General features: G+C 57.6%; 1 protein-coding gene across 2 annotated transcripts in view; it reads left to right on the forward strand.

Moving 5' to 3' along the window:
• AJAP1 (adherens junctions associated protein 1) overlaps window positions 1–23,632 on the forward strand; it is a 145,868-nt gene that overhangs the window by 33,631 nt on the left and 88,605 nt on the right. Inside the window, exon 1 of one of the 2 annotated variants that reach the window (XM_074379966.1) lies at window positions 15,461–16,637. The exons of the other annotated variant lie outside the window; for it this stretch is intronic. Coding sequence (XP_074236067.1) covers window positions 16,306–16,637 — 332 coding nt within the window. The 5' untranslated portion in view covers window positions 15,461–16,305. Of the gene's footprint in view, window positions 1–15,460; window positions 16,638–23,632 lie in introns of those variants that run through there. 2 annotated transcript variants of the gene reach the window in all.

The following is a 23,632-nucleotide window of genomic DNA, read 5'->3' on the forward strand; positions in this document are numbered from 1 at the left end:
CTGGTAAATGTAGAGCAGATGTAAAGCCCCCTCTCCATGCAGTGGGATTGCCATTGACTCTATTCAACTCGCCTCACCTCCCCCAGCCCCTTGGCTGTGCCAGCCTCCTCTGCCAGAGCTGTTAAAGGGACCTCAAGGAGCCAATAGATCTCTTTTCCTGGGAAGCCAGGCCCACTGGCAGCCTCAGAGAACGTAGTCAGACCTGATCCCAAGCCATTGTCTTCTGACTTTTGTCATGAGTCATTGTGGCCAGAGGGAAAAAAGACGCAATAGCAAAGCCACCCTCCTGCTGCTGGAGTTTCCTCTCACAGCAGCGCTTCTCTGGAGGATCCAGTATTGACCTCGAACCCCCTCTGATCTGTCCGCTGTCCAGCATCCGTGTGACAGCCAGCCTTCTCGGCACCAGAAACTCAGTCATGTCACATGGCCGTGTCCAGAACCAGGAGCTGTGAAATGCTCCAAGTCCATAAATCATGGAAAACAAGGACATAACCTTGTTTCTTTCTGCACCATCAATGCATTACCTAATTCAATCATAAAATGGAAGAGCGGTTCCATTTGTATAATTCCCTATGAAAAGTCAGCGGATCTTTGCATTTGAAATGCCACCTGCATAGCCTCTCCGTGGCGCTGAGCACAGCCTCCCTTTGATGGCACAAGTGTCAAATAGAAAGGATATAAACAAGCTCCCATGTCACTACCTTCCCGAGGATGCTTATTTAGGGGGTCTTTTAATGCCTCGGTGTGATGGTTTATTTGCAAATGGTCTGCAAGCTGCTAACAATTTGTATTTCACAATTTATTGGAGCCTGCCGGCAGCCATCATCCTCTCCAATGGCGTCGACAGAGCACCCAGTGCCGTGTCTTGTCTTCGAGCTGCTGCTGGAGGAGCTCTTTGCCGGGACCCGAGACCAAGACCCCACCCCAGGCAAAGGAGAGGCAAGCTCCGCTAAGAACGCTTGTTGGTGCCACGTTAGGGCGCACCTTGGGGGCCTCCCCTCTGCCTCCTTGATGGGGACAGGTGCCATCTGGCCATCCAGAGGCTGCAGGGCCGGGCTCTGTGCAAGGTCACTGCAGCCCTTTGTCAGGATCGGGGATGGCAGGCAGGGTCAGAAGCCAGAGGGACCTGGATGGCCATCAAAGGCACCCCAAATTTGAAAGGACTCCTTCCTTTAGGGATCCCTCCTGTTTTCTGCAGTAACATCCAAACTGCAGGCTTGAGGGCAGAGCTGCCAATCCTCCTGGGAGGTTCTGCCTGGGCATCTGGCACATGGCAGGCACGAGGCAGCTGATGGTCAGTAGTTGCTGATGAAATGGTGTGCCCGCATCCTCACTCCTTCCTCGAAGCCAGTACTGCCTCCTCCACTGAGAAACTCCTTGTCAAATGACCACAACTGTGTTATATTCCTGGTGCGGTCATCACAAGTTACCACGAATTGGGTGGCTTAGAACAGCAGACATTGATTGTCTCACAGTCTGGCAGCCAGAAGTCCAAGATCAAGGTGGGATGAGCTGGGTTCGAGATCCAAGTCCCTACCCTTGCTTTCCCGCCTTCCTTCTGCCTAACTGCAGCTGTGTTGCAATTCTCTTCCCGGAGAGCGTGGGTGAGTCCATTAATGTCTTTGGGCTCCCAGAATAAACCCGTCTCCAAAAGGAGCACCCCATGCCTAGTTATTTGGCTTCAATAAGTGAATAAAACGACAAATAAAAGGCAGTCTTCGTGGCCAGCACCCCGGTTCTGCGGGAGTGCAGAGCCCACGCTAGCCTTCCTTCGCAGGGCTCTGCGTCACAGGAGGCTGTCATTGGGTGTTGATTTCTCACTGTTACTGTCCCGATCTCAAAGCCCTGAAATAAGAAGGAAGGGTCACTCAGATGCTCTTGTAGATGGAGCCCTTCTAGAAAGACTTGCTCTTCCCGGCTGAGGTCAGGAGGCCAGTGTGGCCCTGGTCTTTGGCTCTGGGGCAAGGTGAGCCCCATCACCCCTGTGTCCCCTTCAGCCTGCAAAAGCTGCATGGCCTCCAGTCTCTCAGTGTGGCCTCCGTTCTCTGATGCACTGGCTTTTAGTAGCCATAGTTCTAGGATGTCAGCCTCCAAGAGAAGGGAATCTCCGCTTCTGCAGAGGGGTCAGAGCCGATGGAGCGCCCCGCGGGTCGGGCTGCCCACTTCCTGCCCAGGCTGACCAGCGCCACGTCTGTCATCCGCAGACATCCGCAGAGCACAGCCAACCCCCTGCAAGGCCGCACTCTCAGCAGCAGGGATGGGGATGGGAATCTGAGCCCCATCCCTCCGTCCAGCCTCTGGGCAGGACTTTTCCCCTATCAAGTTTTGCGTTTTCCTCTCCTCTCCTCTTTCCAGACTCCATTCCATAGACATGGACAATGATTTAGTTTTAGAAATGGTGATCACAGTCAGAACGCATGCTTGAGGACTCAAACGCCTCTCACAAGCCACCATGGGCACTCACCGTGGGGTGGAACCTGGGAGAGTTTATTCAGGAAGCCGTGGGTAGCTTCTGCATCTCCCATGACTGGTGCCTCAACTATTTGGATATAACCTTCCCTTAAGCGTAAAAATGTGTGTAAATGCTGCACGCCCTCCCTCCATCAGCCTCAAAGACTGATTCAGGTTGTGCCCAGTGTGAATCAAGCCTTGGTCCGGGCAGCCTACGGGCAGCCTCTGGGCTGGGACCAAGACCCATGGGGTCCCATGGGGAGAGCAAAGGTCAAACATGACCAGAAAAGGCAGAGGATCAAGGAGTTTGAGGGGAGGACAGCAGGAGCTTCTGCATGCTGGTAGCTACAGCTGCTTGAGGAAAATAGGACATTGGCACCTAGATGGTGAGGACCCAAGCCACGGCCCTTCAGTGCCCAACGGAATCACAGAACCAATGTCCCTGTCACTCTGAAAAGAAGGAGAGTTCTGTACTAGGGGAGTCAGCTCAAGCAGAACGCCCAGCCCAGGAGGTGTCAAGGAAGGGCAGGGGCACCAGCACCACCCATCCATCCATCCATCCACCCATCCATCCACCCACCTATCCATCCATCCACCCACCTATCCATCCATCCATCCATCCATCCACCCATCCACCCACCCATCCATCCATCCATCCATCCATCCATCCGCCCACCCACCCATCCATCCATCCATCTATCCATCCACCTACCCACACATCCACCCACTCATCCATCCACCCATTCATCCATCCATCCACCCACTCATCCATCCATCCACCCACCCATCCATCCATCCATCCACCCACACATCCATCCATCCATCCACCCACCTATCCATCCACCCATCCATCCACCCACCCATCCATCCACCCACCCATCCACCCATCCATCCATCCATCCATCCACCCACCCCCCTATCCATCCATCCACCCGTCCATCCACCCATTCATCCATCCATCCATCCACCCACCCATCCATCCACCCACCTATCCATCCACCCATCCACCCACCCATCCACCCACGCATCCATCCATCCATCCATCCACCCACCCATCCACCCACCCATCCATCCATCCATCCATCCATCCACCCACCTATCCATCCATTCATCCACCCACCTATCCATCCATCCACCCATCCACCCACCCATCCACCCATCCATCCATCCATCCATCCACCCACCCATCCATCCATCCACTCATCCACCCATCCATCCACCCATCCACCCACCCACCCATCCATCCATCCATCCATCCATCCACCCACACATCCATCCATCCATCCATCCACCCATCCATCCATCCATCCATCCACCCACCTATCCATCCACCCATCAGTCCACCCATCCACCCATCCACCCATCCATCCACCCATCCATCCATCCATCCATCCATCCACCCACCTATCCATCCACCCATCAGTCCACCCATCCACCCATCCACCCATCCATCCACCCATCCATCCATCCATCCATCCATCCATCCATCCACCCACCTATCCATCCATCCATGCACCCACCTATCCATCCATCCATCCATCCATCCACCCACCTATCCATCCACCCATCCATCCACCCATCTATCCACCCACCCATCCATCCACTCACCCATCCATCCACCCATCCATCCATCCATCCACCCACCTATCCATCCATCCATGCACCCACCCACTCATCCATCCACCCATCCATCCATCCATCCACTCACCCACCCACCCATCATCTATCCAACCATCCATTTACTCATTCATTCATTCAGCCTCCTTCATCCACCAGGCCTCTGTGTGGGGGTGGGGACACGGAGGGGAAGTGAGACCCCAGGCCATGGTGAGCAAACCCTGCACAGCTGAGGAAGGGGCTGCAGCTTGGAGTGGCCACAGTGAAGAGCAGTGGCCACAGTGAAGAGCATTGCCCACAGAACTTTTCCCTGTGGTGAGCTGGAGGGCCTTCAGGGGAGGATGCAGCAGTAGGCAGCCGGGATGGGGAAGGAGGCAGCTGAGGCTGGGCTGTGCTGGATGAGGATGGGGAGGTGGCCCCCATGAGGCTGGGTCCCTCGGAGCTCCCGGTAGTTTTGGGAGGGAAGTGACACTTAGGAGGTTGGTGGCAGGTGGCCCAGGGCATTGGCATGCTTGGGGAACAGGGAGGTGTACTCACCATGACCACACGCAGGTTGAGTGCTGCCCAAGAGAGACAGTGAAAGAGAGAGAGACTGAAGTCCTCAGGTGAAATGCAGCCTGTGAGAAACGTAATGCTTCTGGTTGACAGTCAAACACGGTCTTATGTAGTGAAAACATTCAAGGTGTAGCTTCTCACTTAAAAACAAACAAGTGATTAACCTGAAAACAGACTTCTGGAAAAGCAAGGATCCTGATGGGGCCGGGTGCGGTGGCTCACACCTGTAATCCCAGTACTTTGGGAGGCCGAGGCAGGCAGATCACCAGATCAGGAGTTTGAGACCAGACTGATCAATATGGTGAAAGCCTGTCTCTGCTAAAAATACGAAAATTCGCTGGGCATGGTGGCATGCAGCTGTAGTCTCAGCTATTCAGAGGCTAAGACAGGAGAATTGCTGGAAACCCGGAGGCGGAGGTTGCAGTGAGTCGAGATTGTGCCCCTGCACTCCAGCCTGGGTGAGAGAGTGGGACTCTGTCTCAAAAAAAAAAAAAAAAAAAAAAAAAGGATCCTGACGTTCTTGTTTTCCTGGCTATGTTGATGAGTTGTATCAGCTTGAGAAGTTCACAGGAGGACCCTGAGCCCACTGCCTCCCTTCTACAGGTGGGGAAACTGAGGAAGGGAGGCATCTGGTGAGCCACCCAGCCCTGCTCACTCAGAACGATTGCCCCTCCAGTACCCGCTGGTGGGAAGAAAGCCGCTCACATACGTGCTCAAGCCAAGAGTCTGAGACTCCCATCTGCCCCCGTCACTCACCTGTGGGGGGGTGAGGGGTCCTAGCGGACCATGACTCGTGGCTCTGGTCTTCCCTTTCCACTGAGTGTTCCAGAGGTCACGTAGAGGGAATGGGTGTCCAGAACAGCCCCTGACAGAGTGTAGGGAGAGAGAGAGAGAGATGCCGACATCCTCGCCCTAAAAGAGTCTTCAGAGACAATTACCGATAAATCAGAAAGACGCGCCTGGTATGAATTCAGCTGATTAAGGCGGTTAAATTGTTTTTCCCTTGCCAAAGGGTTGCCCGATTAACAACTGAACAAGCAATTCGTTGCACCTAAAATACCTATTTTCTGATTTATTGGCAAGGAGAGTGGAGCCTCACACAGCCCGCCCAGGAGCAGGCGGAGAGCAGGAACGCGAGGCCCAGGAAGGCGGGGGCGAGAGGCGTTCCTGGCAGGGTCATGCCTGCAGTGGAGGGACCCAGAGCCTCGGAGGCAGTGGTCCCGGTTCCCTGGCTGGAACTGGTGGCAGGTGCAGGCCGGGGGTGCCTGGAAGCCCTGGGCTTGGTTTCAGCTCCTCTGGTGAGAAGCCTCAGGACAGGACACTGGGCATGGACTGTCCATTTCCTCCGCCCTGAAACAGCTTTTGGGGTTGACTGTTGCTCCCCAGGAGTCATGAGCATGAGCGTGAACCTGCTTTCAAGCAGTAGAGCTCCAGGCACAGCTGAACCTGGGAAAACATTCCGGAGAGGCAGAGAAATCCTGGCTGCTGGGAACAGCCCCACCATGGCCGCCCCCTCTCGCGGGTGTACAGCAAGAGAACCAAGCTGTCCCCTGACCTGTCTGCTCCAGGTGCGAGAGCCTGGAGCAGACAGGTCAGGGGACAGCTTGGTTCTCTTGCGTTCCTTCCAACGGGTAAGGGGGTGACTGTCCCTCAGTCAGGCTGCCTGGCCTGGGGCAGCATCCAGATTTCACCACTGTGCCCAGCTGTGATCCCCAACCCCCTACCTCCTGGCTCTGTAGGAACCTGGTGTACACCTGGCCAAGGATGGTTACATGGCCCACTCTCTGACAAAGACTCAGTGCCTGCCCTGGAGGAGCTGCGTTTAGCGTGGGCAACACCACTGTCCAGGGCAAGGAAATGCCCCTTACTCCCCATGAGGCCCGAGGAGGGGCTGCAACCATCCAGACCCTGCAGGGGGTTTGTGAGCGCTTAGTCAGCACCTCTGGCTGTCACCACGGCCTGTTTCCGAGGCAGGGCTGCTGCCCGCCCTCCCGCCACTGAGAGGTCCAGATGCTGAGCTGTGTCTGCACGTCCAGCCCTTCCCCACCTTCAGCTACTTCTGTGACTTCTTATATCAGGGATGGGAGCGCATGGAGTGGCCGCTGGCAGCCCCCACAGCGACGCCCTCTCTTCGTCACAGAGCTGTCACCAGGGGCATGTGGAGGTGGCTGCAGCATGGGAGAGGGGGACATGGCAGCTGCTTTCTGCGCCTCTTGGCTGGCTGGTGCAGAGCACTGCCTCTATCCGGGAGAAACACAGCATCCCTCACTCGCATTCAATGTGCCTGTGTCCCGCATCAGACAGATACAATTTCATCTGACCCTCTCCACAGATCCCGGAGACAGGCGTCTTAGTGCCCATTTTACAGATGGGGATCCAGAGCTTAAACAGTTGCCCCCAGGGCACGTGGTCCACAGAGAGAGAGAGAACTCCCCACACTCAGGTCCTGGGACCCTTTCTGGCAGGAGGGAAGCCTCCACTCAGCCGCTGATGCCTGAACAAGGGGCGTCTTTCCCTGAGTCTGCTGACTTCTTACCCAGGGAGCAGGGACCTTAGGGGTCAGGTGTGTGCTGGGTCACTGGCCTGGGCCTGATGCCCATCCCGTGTCGGACTCTGCCTCGCAGAAGGGTGGGCCTTGTCTGCCTGGTCAGTGTGCGGACCGGATGAGCCTGAAGCCAGGGGAGCAAGGCTGAGGCCTGGGGTGAGGGGGGCCAGTGGGCGAGATTCCAACCCCAGGGTCAGAAACGCAGGCGGATGCGCTGTGGGTGACTCACAGCCGTCAGCGCACTGTGTTTACGGTCGTGACTAAGCTGGGACCAGAAGCCAGGAGCCTTGAGTCCCCATCAGGCTCCCAGGACAGACTGTCTAGCCACCCTCAGATGCTCCTCCCTCCCTTCTGGCTTCGTGGGACCAGGCCGGCTTCTCCCAGGCTGGCTGGAGCTGGGCAGCCAGGGTCAGGGGGGCACACTGACTGCCCGCTTTGTCCTCTCCAGGCCACAGAGTCTTGGAGGCTGTGGACAAGGTGCCCTGTGCTTCTGTGGTCAGCAGCTGACAGGTGTGTCTGCCGCCCGCCGGCCCTCTGGGCTGGGCGCACGGTGGGGCCCGGGAATTGTGCTGTGCCTGGGAGCGGCTCCAGAGAGGGGCTTGGGGTGCCAGGTCCTATGTGCTCTTGATCAAAAGCCCTGGTGCTGGAGGACAGTCGGAGCGAACTCCCGACTCAGGGGACACCCAGGCAGACACCAGCACTTGCTGTAGGATGGCAAAAGTGACCCACCAGCTGCTTCCAGGAGTCAGGGGGACTAGGGAAGGGGGGACAGGACCGAAGGGAGGAGACGGGCAGGCGCAAGCAGCAGCGAAGGGTGTGGCCAAGTGCCATGAGAACGGTGGTGAAAACAAGTTTGGGGGGGGGCACGTGCTCACAGGGGCCTATGACGTGCAGACCCAGGACCACCCAGCAAGGAGCCCTGCCCCTCCCTCCTGAGCCTGCGGGAAAGCCCGTTCCTTCCTATTCCTGACTCCAGAGTGTCGGGGACCCGCGGAGGGGCAAGGGGCTCTGGGGCTCAGAGGAGGGTGTGCATGGGATGGGGGGTGGGGTGGGGTTGGAGAGAGCCAGGAACAGCCTTCGCCCCGGGCCGGGTGTCCCTGAGGCTGTCCGGGCCCTGGGGCTTCTCTGCCACTCAGCACTGTGCTCCTCCCGGGAATGGTAGGCGGCGTGGCGCCCGCCCTGCGTGATGTGTTATGTCTGCGTCACAGCCGCCTTCTCAAGGGTTAGGGGTCTGCCATGCTTTATAGGTGAGAACACTTAGGCACAGAGAGACACTCGCTGCGCCAGGAAGACTCCCGGTGCTGCCGCCCGGAACAGGACAGGGCTGTCGGGGTTCCCAGGCTCCCTTCCCCATGCCGGGGGCTGCTCTCCTCTCTCCGTCTCTGGGCCCCTCATGCAGCCCTTTCACTTCTGGCCTCTCAGCCTGCAGCAGAGGCTGGAGGTGGGTCTGAGGGTCAACAGAGGGACACAGCCTCCTTGGGAGTCATCATCGGGAGGATTTGTAATTGCTTTGCTGGCCGGGTCCCAGGGAAACACCTGCCCCCAAATCCCCCACCCCAGGCAGCCGGGAGGAGCTTCCTGGAAAAGGAGAAAAACAGCTCAGCCCCAGCCTGGCCTCCACAGGCCTCCTGAGCACACCGGGCCTTCCCTAGCAGACCCCACAAGTCCAGCCTCCTCATTCCCTCTCCCCCTGCCTCCTCTCCCGGGTTGACTCTACTTGGCACAGGAGACCTATCACATCCTTGTGCAGGATCCGGGGGGTAAGTGTGAGTCAGGCTTTGCCTTGCTTCCTGCTCCTGGTGCCCGGTGGCTCCTGAAAGGCTCCGGGACCCCAGAGACACCCCTGTGTGTGACCACTGGAGTCCCAGGGCTCAGAGCCACAGGGGCCTTCAGCATTGCTACCCCGGAAGCTTCCTCCAGGAATCGTTTTGCCAAGTGGATCTCTTCACCCTATATCAGGCAAAATCGGGGGGCTCTTCCCCACTCCCTACTTTCTGCATGAGCTCAGAAGGGAGCCTCTCCCCATTTCACAGATGGGGAGACTGAGGCACAAGATGAGGTGTCTTTTCAGCCTTGGCTTGCCATGCGGACCGACTGACCTAATGAACGTGAGAACCCAACCCTGTTCCTACCTCAGGGAAGCTTGAGCTTGGGCATGGGCTTCCTAACACCCTGAGCGGAGGTGGGGAGTGGGCGCTGGGACCTGCCCCAGGTGGCCCCTTCTACCCCAGCATCCACCCGCCGTGCTCAGCAGCCCTCCTGACCATTGCGGGGCCTTCCCTAGTGGGCGCACAAATCAAGCTTCCTCATCCCGTCTCTTTCTGCCTCCTCTCGTGGCTCAACTCCTACTTGGCATTGGAGACCCATCACTTCCTCCAAGCAGCCCTCCAAGCTTGGCCAAGCAGAGGTGAAGCCACCCTGGCATGCTGCTGCCCGCCCTCCAGGTCCTGTAAGATGAAATGCCTGTTCCCTCGGTGGGCTGTGAACTCCCCGCCCACAGACGGGCTTCCAAACCCAGCCCTGTGCTGTGCTGCGAGTGGAGAGGGAAGGGATGAGGTGTGGCTGTTCCAGAGCCCGGCGCTCAGCGCTGCGGTGCTTCCTTAGGTGGCTCTCCAATAACTGCGTAAAAATAAAAGGCAGCCAAGTTAATATTTCTGTTACAGTGTAATTAGCACTAAGAATTGAGCTTCTTAAATGCCCACCTGGCTGCGCCTCACAGTTTCCTGGAAGCCGCCCTTCCCTCACCATGGCCCAGGGAGGTTGACAGGGCCGGGTTTTCTCCCAGTTTTTGGGGAGAAACTGAAGAAACTTTGGAGAATCCCCCCCCCCATGAAAGCCCCATGCTGTCCAGGATTCAAAGGCCAACCCCAGTGGGGAAGTGCCCATGAGAACGTTAGAGAACAGTCCACTCAACTGAGGTGAGAGGGCGCCCGTGCCCAGGGGTTTCAGGGGCAGGTGCTCAGGGATGTCAGGGGGCATCAGGGGCAGGTGCTGAAGGAGCAGGGCCCTGCGTTTTGGAGAGAAAAACCCCATGGGGCACTGGGAGTCATGGAGGGCTTCCTAGAGGTGGGGGGCAGGGGAGGGATTAGATGAGGCCCAAGGGGGAGCAGGGAGGGCTTCTAGGCTACGACAGCATCCAAGCCTTCTTTGGAGGCACCAGAGCCCCAACCCAGCTGGCTGCAGAATGGCTCTTCCTCGCCACCTGGGGCTGACAGCCTGTGCGCTGGCCATCAGGGACTGGGAGTGGGAGGGGAGGAAGAGTTGCCAGCTGGTGTCAGACATGACTGGTACCTGTCTTAGCCTGTTTTGTGCGACTCTAACAGTATACGTGAGACTGGGTATTTTATAAAAAGCAGAGATGTATTTCTCACAGTTCTGGAGGCTGGGGCGTCCAAGGTCAAGGGGTCCGTCCCTCGCCGGGCCTTCTTGCTGTGTGATCCGGCAGTGGAAGGCGGAGGGCAAGAGAGCACACGGAGGGCAGGAAGGGGCCAGACGCGTCCGTTCATCAGGAACCCCCTCGGGGGAGATAATGGCATTCACCCATTCAAGGGGGCAGCACCTTCAGGACCCCATCACCTCTTCCTGCCCCACCTGGGTGCTGTGGCATGGGGAATCCGTTTCCAATGCAGAAGCTTCCAGGGACATGCCAGCCTGCAGCAGTGCCGGGCAAAGCAGAGCCTTGTTCACAAGGCAGGCGGGGTGGGGTGGATGAAGGAGGGTAGACCCACATTGGGGCCGCCCCTCCACCTGCCCAGCGCTCCCCCAGGGATGCTTCTTGTGGCCACCGGGCCCTGTAGAGTGGGAGGGGTGTGGTGACCCTCCCATTGCCCATTAGGACCAGCCCAGCTCAGGGGCACAGCCAGCCTGCACCTGCTTCATGACCTCAGCTCCTCTGCCAGGGTGGGGATGGTCCCTAAACAATCAGATGCCATCATGATCACAGCCCCCAAACATGGTGGTGGGCTGGTAACTGAGCAGAGTGGGTGCTTGTGATCATTCCGAGTCCAGGCTCTCAGCTACCGAGCCTGCACAGCGAGTATGATTTTCTGTCTGACACATGAAGGAAAGTGAGGCTCGGCCTGGCCACGTCACCTCCCCATTCATTCATTCAGTCTCTCAACAAACATGTTTGGGAGCCTCCTCCTCCCTGGGACTGTTCTGCTCCTTGGGACACCCTGCTCAGGGGGACAGGCACCATCCTTGTTCTCCTGGAGGGGTCCAGGCCCACAGCAGATGGAAGGTTACGAACGGTAAAAGGCAGAAACGAAATGACCAGACCGAGAGGGAGAGGGGCCTCCCCGAGTTGGGGAGAGGACACTCAGCTGGGGTGAAGGGTGAGGGTGCCGGTGCCCCGTGCGCCCCCGGAGCAGGTGTGCAGTGGGGAGGTTCGTGGGAGCTGAGCACGGCGAGGGGCTGCCCTGGGAGCTTCAGGTTATGAGCACGGTGGGAGCAGACAGAGGAGGCTGAGCAGGAAGGAAGGCCAGGGTTGAGCTGACCTCCGCGTGGCTCTGGCAGCCGAGTGGACGAGGGATTGCGGGGACCCAGGATGGAAGCTGGAGGAGGGCTGGAGTGGCCAGGAGCCACGTGGGCCCGTGGCTTGCAGAAGGTGGTGAAGAGGAGTGGATGGACCCAGGCTTCTACACAGGGGGTACTTTGGCGCCCAGGGGACCTTTGGCCATGTCAGGAACATTTTCGGTTGTCACAGAATGGGGGAGGGTGCTGGGGGTGGAGGCAGGGATGCTACCTTCCCTCCAGGGAGAGGCCGTGCGGAGCCTGGACCCCTGCAGGAAGGAGGATGGGCAGGGCCTGTGAGCAAGCATTTTGGGGACCAGGAGGCTGTGGGTTTCCTGCTGCGTTCGGTGGTGAGCGGTGGTGGCATTTGGGGACCGTGGTGGGCACCCCGTGTAGCAGCAGTCAAGGGTTTTGCGGGGCCCATGCCGTTTCCACTGTGAGCTGGCCGTGAGGGTCAGCAGGCCGTGGCTGGCCGGGCGAGGTGAGACGAGGGGGCTTGTGCTTGTGAGTGTCCCCTGCCCACACAGTGCCCAGAGCCACGGGGCCCCACGGAGGGTGGAGACGGAGAGCGCGCCCAGAAGTCCCCCAGGCGGGAGGCGAGGAGGAGGAGGAGGGAGCCCGGTTCCATCCGGCCTGGCTGCTGTGAGCAGGGGCCGCAGACTGGGTGGTTTAAAGAAAACTGTGTTTCCTCGTCGTTTGGAAAGGCCGACTCCTGCTGCGGCCTCTCCTGGGCGAGTAGACGCTGCTGTTCCCCGTGTCTTCACGTGGTCTTAGCTCTGTGTGTCTGTTCTCATTTCTTTTAAGACCCTATTGGATTAGGGCCCACCCTAATACCCTCATGTTCACTTAGTAAGGCCCTGTCCCCAAATGCAGTCACCTCAAGGTTTAACGCTCCCACATACGAACCTGAGGAGAGACAAGCTGGGCCCCAGCAGAGCCACAGGGAGACAGGAGGGCGACCCTGCAGGGTGACATTGCTGAGCCTAGGCTCAGTTCTCTCCTTCTGGGGCATTCATCCATAACTCCACGGCCTTTTGTGCCTGGGGGGGAGAACTTTCTAGAAGATCACAGTAAGCCCTATCCTGAGTGGAGAATTTTGTGTGTCTGGAACCTGTCTCACCTTGGAAGCAGCCAGCAAGCAGGTGGTCAGGGAGTGGCTCCTATGAAAAGCCAACCAGAACTTGAGACACAAGGGTTTTGGGGTGAGGGTGGGGCCAGTGAGGCTCCCTGGCCCAGACAGTGCTGGGTCCTGGTCATTCAGAAACGTAGGCTTTCCCAGGAAACCGTCTCTTCCCACTTCAAGCTACTGCCCAGAAGCGCCAGGGCTTACTGGAAAGGCTGCCATGCACCCCAGGCATTTCAGCAAGAGTCCTCCTGACACTGTCTCAGGAACAGGAGCAGCTTCCGGAAGCTGTTCCTAAGACGGTGTCATCTCATTAGGGGGAGTTTGAAGTTCTAGCCCCAGGGGAGCCCTGTCCCTGGGCTGCCTGGCTGGCCTGGCTCTCTCTGCTGTGTCCCCTTGGGAGGGAATTACCCAACCCAGAGCGCTTTGTTCCTGTGCTGACAGGCAGCCGCCAGGGCAGCTTTATGCCAGGCTGCATCTGCTGGAACCCGGGGGCGGGTGGTGGCCAGGGTGGCGGGATTTCAGAGCTGGGCTGCAGAGGGGGACCTTGCAAGGACCTGGAAAGGTGCAGCTAGTGACTGGTGTGTGTGCAGGTGCATCTGCCTACTGGCTGTGCACGCATGGTGTGTCTGTGTGTTTGTGTATGTGCACCTGTGCTCCACATGTGCATCTGACTGTGCACGCGTGCATGTTCTGTGTGCATGTGTGTCTCTGTGTGCGCACATGGTGTTTGTGTGTGCGCCTGTGTTGTGGATGTGTGTGTTAGTTTGTGCATGTGTGTCTGTGCGCCTCTGTTTTCTGTGTATGCATGTAGCACTCAGGTTGCATGTACACAAGTGTGCCAGTATTCTGTGTGTGCATGGCTGACTGTGCATTAGTTTGTATGTGGCTGAATGTGTACACCTGTGTCTGTGTATGCCTGTGTTTGTGTATGTGTGTCTGTGTGTGGGCTTGCAGCACGGGAGGAAATGAGTCCTGTGTGTCCATGGCACAGAGCTAGCAATGGGAATGAGAGAAATCAAAGGAAGCCATCGGCTTCACACAAGGAAGGCTTCCCCAGCAGAGGCCCTGTCCAGCATTCATTCAGTGGTCTCTGTGGGTAATGAGTTCCCTGTCACGGTTTGTGTTCAAGCAGAGGCTGGGAAAATGCTGCTGGTGGCTGCTAGTATCATGCTGTCACCTCAGGACAATTTCCCAGGCCTCTTCCACTCCCGGGTGACCATGGCTGGACTTGCTCCCCTTCCTCTGTGTGGCTTCAAGGTGGGCACCTGAGTCCCACAGGCTGGTGCCAGGTCCCCATGTGATGGCACCTAGTAGCTGGTGACCTTGAGCAGGTGTGCCACCGTCTCTAAATTGCCTCTGTCTCTGATGTGCACACATCTAACAGGATGGTCCCAGGAGCACTCGGACAGGAGCCGAGCCGTGGCGTGCGTCCGACTCAGTGGCACGAGTCGCGGTGGCCGATCATGGGCTGGGTCTGAACCTGCCTTGTCCTGAGCCTGTCCTCAGGGCAGCGTTCCAGTGTCCGGAGGAGAAGCAAGAGCCAAGGGGACCGCTTTTCCTGCCCTGGAAAAGAGCTTTCTGTGCTCCTTCCCACCAGCCGGCTTCACTCTGCTCTAGCGAGGGGCCGTGGCGGGTGGCCGGGCAGAAGGTCCGCTCTTCAGTCACCGCGGCGTCTCCTGGGAGGCGGCAGAGCCTCGCTTCTTTTCATTTCTTCCTCGAGAAAATGGGAACTTTCTGTTGCTGAAGATGAGGCAGAACCGTGGCCTCCACTGAGCGATCTGCATGGATGATCTCTCTCTGGCCGTCCGGGGGCGTTTGCCCATCACTGTTTTCCTTGTTCATCAGCATGGCTGTAGGATACTAGATGGGCCGCTAAGGGGCCTGAGGCTGGAGGCCCCCATGCCCCTGCCCCCTGAGAGCCTCTGGGCTGGGCTGATTCTTAGGAGCCACATGCTCCATGGAGGCCACCAAACACTCAGGTGTGAAGGACTGGGGATGGTGATGCTCACGGCAGGGTAGAGAGACGCTGTTTGAGAACTTCTGAGGTCTCCAAATCACGTTGGTGGGCTGTTGCTCCTCCATTCAGCTGTGTGAGGCCAGGCCTGCCTTCCCTCCCCGCTGAAATCCAGTGATCACAGACTCAGAAGAACCTTCCAGGTCGTTGGCCCTCTCCCACGCTCAGTCAACCGAGGGGCCTCCTCCCCTGGCAGCCCCATGAGCAGTCATCCTTCCTCTGCGTGATGGCCACGCACGTGGGTGCCTCCCAGGTTAACTGAGCCGCTCCAGCTTCTTCTGTGATTTCAGCTCTTTTACAAGGCCCACCCCGGCCATGGCTCTGAGTTCCGAAACTCCTGATTCCGTCCTCACTGTGTGCCCTCCGATGTGCCAGAACCCCAGGTGCCTTAGCCACACTATGCCCCTCTCAGTGGTGCCCTGGCACGGAAGCCCTTGGCTCCAGCTTGTACTAAGGATGGTCCGGGGTGTTTCTGTGGGTCGGAGTGGCTTGGGTCGGGTGGCGGACATCAAAGGGGTCGCAAGCCCTAGCCTCCTCTGTGCTCCTGGCTCCCCAGTGCACCTGCGGCTATGTGCCCCTCCATCACAGGGCACACAGCTGCCCTGGGGTGTGGCCTCCTATGGCCAGTGTCCAGAACCTCCTTCTCGCTCCTCACAAAGGTAGCATCTGGTCATTGTCACACCCACCCTGAGGTGAAGGGGCTCGCCCCAGGGTGCACAGTGAGTGGGTTCACTGAGAAACCGATACTCTGCCCAACCCCCCCAACCCCAAGCTTCTTCTTGACCATCTTGCTCTCCTGGCCCCACGCTGCGCCCTGCCCACCTCCACCAATGCCATTCCTTTCCTGTCTTCAAGTTCTAGAAACCCACAGAACAGCCACGTGCTTGTTTCCAGAGGCAGAGCCTTTGCTGTCCCCCTCCCATCCTTCCTGGTTGGCTTAAAATGCGCCTGGCATGCATACCGAGTTTCGTAAATACCAACATAACAATTGCAACAAAACCAAAATAGACATTTCCTATGAAGACAGAGGGGCTGCAGTGAGTGTTTTGGAAGCTGGCGATAACCTGACATTTATCCCTCTCAGCTCCCTTTTCAGGGACAAGACCGTCAAGAATGAGCTATAGCGCTGTCACCGGGAAGCAGTGTCGGTGACCTGCAGAATGCTGTCTGTGTTGAATGCGTTTTCCCAGTGTAGGGAGGCTATGGAGCAGCCTTCAAAATCAGAAACCTTGGAGGGATGCACCCTTCCTAGACCAGCGTCTCCCTGCAGCTGAATGTCTCCCTCCCAAGCCCCACCTTCTTTCAGTTGTATTTTTAAGAGACTTCATTCCAGAGAAAGACACAGCTACTATTTCTGTGTTTTTCCTTCTTCTGCAAGTGAAGCGTCAATGCCAGCTCTTCCCCTAGGGTTACTGTGAGAACGGCATGAGACAATTCCTGTAAGATGCTTAGCTCAGTGCCTGGCGTGTAGCTGGTGCCGAATCCATGTGGGGTATTATTTTAGCATCCTACGCTGTCTTTTCTCTCTGCGCGCCGTCGTCTTCACTTTGGTTTTCTCTGGTTAAAGATGCCTCTGTGCGATGGCGCTTGTGTCTTTGCGCAATTGCACAGAGCTCTCCCCCGAGCGTCTTCCTGGCCTGGCAGCTCGGGTTGAGGGGCCCCGAGCTCCGGAAGGGGCCGTGTCACGTGGTGCGGGGACAGCTGTGTGCTCCTGTTCCAGCTCCGTCGCTGTTGAAGGGCCCTCATCACCGGCCGGCCTGTGGCTCTCTTCTTGCCCACCGCTCACATCCTGTATCTCCTGTTGAAATAGACATAAGGTAGGATTGAACCAGGTTTGAGGGAGGCCCCGGGGGCACTCCTCAGCTCTCACCCCGGGATGTACCCCAGGGGTTAACACAATGCACCCTGATGCTGGACCTCGCCCCACAGGCGCCCACGAGTGGATCTGCCTGAGGCTTGGTTCTCAGCCTTTTGCTAACTCCCTCCTCCCCCACCCCGGAGGATGCCCTGTGGAGCCCAAGCTGAGAACCTCTCTTTGGGCTTTGCACAACAGACCTCGCCTTCCCAGAGCTCTTCTGAGCCTCCTCGCTTTGAGCCAACACCCCGGGGATGAGGTTCCCAGACAGTGAGGTCCGTTCCTGCCCCATTCACGTCTTTGGGATTCCGTCCCTTTGCTCACTGGGAGATGGAGGAGAGATAGGGCTTGATGCTGGGCTGGGATATCTCATGCTGAGGGCCCAGTCCGGGAACTTCGTCCTGGCAGGCAGGGGAAGCACAGGGGGAGGCCTGGGGTACCTGGCCAGGCTGCCCAGCAGCTGAGGCTGCGGCTGCTCACATACTAAGCGCTGCTCAGAGAGCACAGACGTGAGGTGGGGTGAGGGAGGAGCAGGCTGAACCCAGGGGACCTGTGGGGCCCTTGGTGGGGCAGCTGGTCTGGAATGACCACCCGTCTGCCCTCTTGTGAAATTGTCCTGCGGGGGGACAGGGGAGCTAGGCTCAGCAGCAGGGGCTCAGCTAAGACACGGAGCCAGGTTTCCCCTCCCAGGGACTGAGAACGCTGCCACCCACCGTCCTGCGCACCCACTGCTTGTCACCACTTCACTCCTCCGGAATGCTCGTGGGCACGTTGCCCAGGCAACCGAACGCCAGCGCCGTTGCTATCCTTCGGTCTCCTCCAGCACCCGCGAAGCCTGTCGAGCAGCATCCCCCGTGCCCCAAAGTCGCTGCAGACTCGGCGCTCCAGAGCTCCTGGGGAAAGGGGACCGGAGTGGAGGAGGGCGGGGTGCTCCCGTGAGCACTCACAGAGAGCCCGGCTTCAGACATGCGCCGTCTCGTCTCCCGCACACCCCTGCTGCTCGGGGCGCCTGTTTGCCCAGGCATACAGGTGGGAAAACCGAAGCACAGGGTAGTTACACGGGTTAGTCACGCTGATGCAGCTGGCAGGTTGCGGTGCCAAGAGTCAAAGCCGTCTCGTGCCACCCTCGCGCCATGCTGTTTTGGGAACAGGTATGGGTCAGTCACGGAGAGCTGCGTGGTGCAAGCCTCTCATCGTTCCTCCCTTCCTGGGCCTGAGAGGAGCAGGCGACGCCCCTGCCACCGGGCTTCCCTGCCTCAGCCCTGTGGTCTTTGTGATGGGGTGTCTACACTGCAGGATGTGTGGAAGCGTCCTTGGCTTCTGTCACTCAGTGCCGGTAGCAAACCTGAATAGTGACAACCAAATATGTCTCCAGACATTGCCAAATGCCCCAAGGGGCAAAATCACCCTTAGATGAGAACAGGTGACGTGTCTAAGCTGTCCACAGTGCCACAGGGTGCCGTTGGTCTGATCTCCTGCAGGAACGGGCCAAGTGGCTCACTGAGGCCGCCGTGCTGCTGGGCTGTGATGCTGCATGGATGCCGGTGGCACCTGCCAGGAGCAGGACTGGCCCCAGGTCGCTCCACACGGGGCGCAGCCATTCACAGATTGCCCGGGAAGTAGTCCCTGAAGTTAAGGGTCACAGGAGTTATTGATTTTTCTCTAGTTTTCTAGTATGTCACCAGTGTTTCCCTAGTTTTCTAGTTATGTCCCAGAGTTCTAACATGTCCCCAGCATTCCAACATGTCCCCAGAGGTCTAAAATGTCCCCAGCATTCCAACTTGTCCCTAGAGTTCTAACATGTCCCCAGAGTTCTAACGTGTCCCCAGCATTCTGACATGTCCCCAGAGTTCCAGTGTGTCCCCAGTGTTCTAAAATATCCCCAGAGTTAGGGTTCTAACGTGTCCCCAGAGTCCTAACATGTCCCCAGAGTCCTAACATGTCCCTGCTCCTACGGATGCAGGGTTGTGGGCCCTCATTCCTGAGCAGAGATCTCAGGCTCCCTGAGGCCTAGACTCTGGGCCCAGATCTGAGGCCAGCTCACTGTGACCTGAGTCAGGCCACTCCATTTTTGGGTCTGACAGCGGCATTTCCAGGTTTGGAGTAAGATGAGCGCTTTGTGATGTGTGGCCTGCACAGTACCATCCGCCAGTTCCAGGAGGTTCTGTGGAAAAGAGGTCAGTTGAAGAGTTTGGCTTCGCTTAGCTCACTGCTTTTCCCAGGGGCGGGACCATGGAACCCTCCATGAAGGTTCACAACCCTCCTGGAGTCCTAGGCATGGTCAGCCTAAGGAAAATGCCTTGGAGTGGGCTGGACCAGGCCACTGTCATGGTCCGTCCCATCCAGGGCATCCTGGGGCTCCTGGTGAGACCAGCCAGTAAGTTCCAGGGTGTGCCCCTCCCTGTGAGTGTGGCGCTTGGCTGTGCTGGGGCCGGGAGGAGGTGATTGGGCTCATGGTAGGAACCTCTGCTGGGTGCTGTCCCCTACGCTGTCCCGGGACCACCCCAAGCTCTGGGCCGCCTCCCAGAGCCACCTGGGGAAGCTCCCTGGGCCTTGACCTCAGAGCGGGAGTTAGACCTGCTGTCCTGGGGGTGGGGCATTGGGAGGACTTCAGACCCCCACGGCTGATTTCCAAGCTCTGGAAAAGGAGAGTAGCCAGAGACTCCATGACGGGATTCAGAAAGGCCTTTTGTCATTCTGGAGGTTTCTGTCCAATCCGAATGAGTTATCCCTACGCTGCGGCTTCTCCGTGAGTCAAGTATCGCACGCGTGCTGGACGTGTGTGGGCCTCTGATGATGAAAGCCTTCTAGGCAACCTGGAGCTTCCTTCCAAAAGGGAGGGATGTTTTTAATCATATTAAACCAAGAGGTAGAGCTTGGAGCGGCTCTGATGGGACATTACAATGACATCAGGCTGGGAACGCCGCGAAGGTGAATCACGGCTTAATGTGTTTTCATTAGGGAAATTGAAGAAGCGACTGCAGATGAAAGGGTGTTCCCTTCCTGCGCCAGGCCTGGGGACTGAGACGGGGGGACAGCCGTGTCTCCTGAGGGGAGGGGGTTGGTCTCTGCTCTGAAATTCAGTGGGAAACCATCTGCACCAACCGGGTGGTGATTTGGGCGACAAGAGGCAAGCCTGCTCCTGAGTGGGGAGTCAGAGGTTCTTGTATGAAGGGGGAGGGGATGGAAGTCACTCTGCTTTGGGAGATACTTTCCCTTTCTCTCAAGGGCAGAACCACCAGGGAACTTGGAATCAGAGGAGAATTGAGGGAGGATGAGGCCGTTTTCACATCTGAGCTGAAATCTTGCATCCCATCTAACATCAAATCTTTCTTCCTGGTGGACTCACATCTTATTAGCGCAAGGGAGGTTAGGATGGTGTGGAAGATGCCCTTGGGTATGGCCAACATGGCCCCCCCAGTCACAGAAGGCTTGCCACCAGCTCTGTGGGACCCCAAACCTGCGCCCCTGGATGTCTTGTCCTTGCAAAGAGCAGAGTACACTGCCATATTCCAGGGGAAGATGCCTGTGAACGTCTCTGAGAACCAATCTCCAAGAAGGCTCCCTCCTGCCTCCCAAGCTCCCTGGGCTAGGAATCCCTGGCAGCTCAGACTCTCCGCCCTCCAGAAGGAGCCCAGGCAGCCTAGGGGCCTCCACCCTGCTTCTCCCCACAATGCCCTGGATGTTTCCAAAGTCCAGGAACATCTGGAACATTGAAGGTAGGTGTTAAGGAAAGGAAACAGTTCCCTGTTCCCTCTTCACTGTGTGCGGGATAATTCCCTTTATGCTAGGCAGCCCTGTTCCCGCCTGCCTGCTGCAGCTGCTGGACAGGGAAGTTTGGGAGAGTTTTTTTTTTTTTTTTTTTTTTTTTTTTTTTAGGTGAGTACCCCTCCCCCTCCAAGAGTTCTCACTGTGCTTGGTGACCTGCTTCCGAAGATTCTGGAAAGGGGCAGGACTGCCTTCCCAGTGACAGCACCTGGCAAACGTCCCTGGCAAACACTATTCAAGGTCAGCTTCAGCAGGGAGGGATCCTGTTGAGAGCAGGTGCCCTGGGCGTCCTGTAAGGGGAGGACGCTTCCCCTGCGGGCTTCCCCCCGGAACACAGAAGGCTGGTCACATCGCGGGACACACTTCAGACCAATTGGTCAATGAAGAGGAGCTTTCTGTGCAGTCCCTGGCCAGTCCTCCGTGGAACTGTCAAGATCATCAGCCGCAGAGAAAGCCTGAGAAACCATCACAGCCCAGAGGAGCCCACGAGACGCGACGACTTGCTGCCACATGGATTCCGGATGGGTTCCCGGCACTGAAAAGGACGCTGAGTGAAATCTAGGGAAGTTCAAGCCACGTGTGTCATTCGTGGTCATGTAGTATGCCACTGTGCCGTGGTGGCCTAAGGTGTGTCTCTTGAGGGGAAACTGGAGACGGGTTGCCGGCAACTCTCTGGGCCCTTTGGGAGTTTTTGGGAAGATCTTCAACGATTCTAAAATGAAAAGCTTTTTCGAAGCAAACCAATAGAGATAGAGTGGGAGTCAGGAAGCCTCTGGACACGGGTCGCTGGGGACCGAGGGGTAGACCCTGGGCCCCCGGGGAAGGGAGGTCCACCTCCGGGATAGGGCCTTCCACAGAAGAGCATGGACTCACAAAAAGCCAACGGCACTGCTGTGTCGTAGAACAAATATGTCTGTGTCGATTCTTTCTGCTTTCCGGGGATCGTTTGTAGCGGTGCCCTGTGAATTATATTGATCACGGAAGCGTGAGTCTTCTTCACCGGGGAGGGGGAGGCCTCAGAGCCCCCACCTGCCCCAACTCATTGGTGAGAATGACAGAAAAACTGGGGATTGCAGAGCGGGAAGCCACAAGCCCAGGCCCGGCTAACTTCATGAAACACACATCCTTCCCCCAGGCCCCACAGCCAGAGAACCACAGGGCCTGGAGGAGTCACGGGAAGTGGGTGTCTTCGTGGAAGGCCTGGGGTGGGCTGGCCACGGGCACCGGTCCTGAAGGTTCTGGGCTGTTCCCCGTGGAACAATTCCAGGGCCTGTGGCGTCTCGCTGCGCCGACACTCCCGCCAGGCAGACACCAGCTGCTCCCAGGAGGCTGACGCCGCAGGCGCGGGGCTCAAGGGAAGGTGCGGCTCTAAGTGGGAGAGATGTCTTTGTCCCCTTAATTGACAGTGATTTTCTTCTGTGAAGAAAATATACAGAAGGTAGTGAATTGAATCTCAATTCAGCAAACCTTATTAAACTGTTCTTGGGGAAAAAAGATTTCAATAAAAATGTAAAAGGAAGAGAAGCAAGAAAGCCACAAACTAGAAAATAAAGTGAGGTGGAGCCGTCGCTCCCCGTCTGGAAGCAGCTGGGTGGCGGCCGGCCACGGAGTGTTGTTCTCTGTCTGAAAATCACGAGCTGGAAGCCGTTGAGAGGGAGCTGCCCTCACCCCTTCCTGAAGGGTGTGGATGTCGTTCTCAGGTGCTCGGGCAGGGCCCTGTCTCACGTTCAGGGTGTCCCAGCGAGGACGGGGTGGATGAAGCCAAAGTCTCCATGGCTTCCTCCTGCCCATGTGCCTGCAGCTCCGGGGCTGCCCTGCCTTCCACCCATCCTCCAGGGCCAGGATTGGGGTGCCATGCCATGCACCACACATGGTTCCCCAACCCTGGCACAGATTCCTTTTGATTGGTGTTGCGATATAATTTACATTGCAAAAAACTCACCCACTACAAGCGTACAGTTTAGTGGGTTTCATATATGCATAGAGTTGTTCAGTAACCTCACACCCAATTCCAGGACATTTCGTCACCCCAAAAGGAAACCCCCTACCCCAGAACCCTTCTCCCAAGCCTGGGGCAACTGCTCATCTTTCTGTCTCTATGGATCTGCCCACTCTGCATTTCCTGTAAATGGAACTGCGCTTCTCATAGCCTTGAGTGTCTGGCTTCCTTCGCTTCTCAGAGTTTTGGAGGCACAGCCACATCGAAGCATAAGATCAAGTAGTCCTTCCATGGTTTGAAAGGCTGAGCAACACTCCATTGTATCATTAGGCCAGATTCCCTGTATCCATTCCTCAGCTGATGGACACGTGTGCTATGTGAGCTTTGGCTGTTGGGAGGAGTGTGGCCCTTGCCTCCACGTGCGGGTTTTCATATGGACAGATGCCCATGCCTAAGAGGGGGCAGCTGAGTCACTGTAACTCCATCTTTAGGGTTCTAAGGAATTGCCAAACTGTTTTGCCCAGGGGCATTGTGGGTTTCATTCCCACCAACAGGGTGCTAGGTCTCCTGTCTCCTTTGTCTTCACCAACACTTCGTGTTGTCTGTCTTTCTGCTCATAGCTGTCTCTCTGGGTGTGACGTGGGCGGTGTGTTCTTAAGCGGCCTATGGATGCTTGAGTTTGGGGGACCCGGTGCCACTTCTGCCCACCCTGCAGCCTGACCTCCTGATGGTTGGCGGTGTGGTGTACTGTGCTGCAGGGACTCCCTCCCGACGAGGTGTGGGGGTGCCTGCCATCTTAGTGAACATCTGACGCCTTCCTGGGGGGAGGCCCTCCCAGAACCTGTTCATCACAGAATGAGAGCTGCTCAGAGCCCAGCCCCAGGCTGAGAAGGATCAGAGAGAAGAGTGGTCCGGGCTGTGCCTCGTCTCAGAGCCGCCCGAGGGGTGAGGACAGAGATTGTTTGTGCTGCTCCCTGGTCCCTGCAGATGGAGCCAGGTCCTCCTCCGGCTGCGGCCTCTCACCGAGGCGTCTGCGACAGTCCCAGGACCAGGACCAGGCAGCACATGGAGCTCGGCCGGGCGGTGGCAACGTGGAGCCTGGGGCACCCTTGGCCTTGCACAGAGACAAGCGGAGGCCCCTACAGATCTCCCTGTGGGAGAGGCTCCCCCTGCCCCCCACATTTCTTGGCTGCTGGGGGTGGGCTAGGGCCTCTCTCCTGGTTGTCCACCTTACTTCTTTTTTTTTCCTC

The sequence above is a fragment of the Saimiri boliviensis genome, chromosome 11 (genome assembly GCF_048565385.1).
Source record: "Saimiri boliviensis isolate mSaiBol1 chromosome 11, mSaiBol1.pri, whole genome shotgun sequence".
NCBI classification, from domain to species: Eukaryota; Metazoa; Chordata; class Mammalia; order Primates; family Cebidae; genus Saimiri; species Saimiri boliviensis.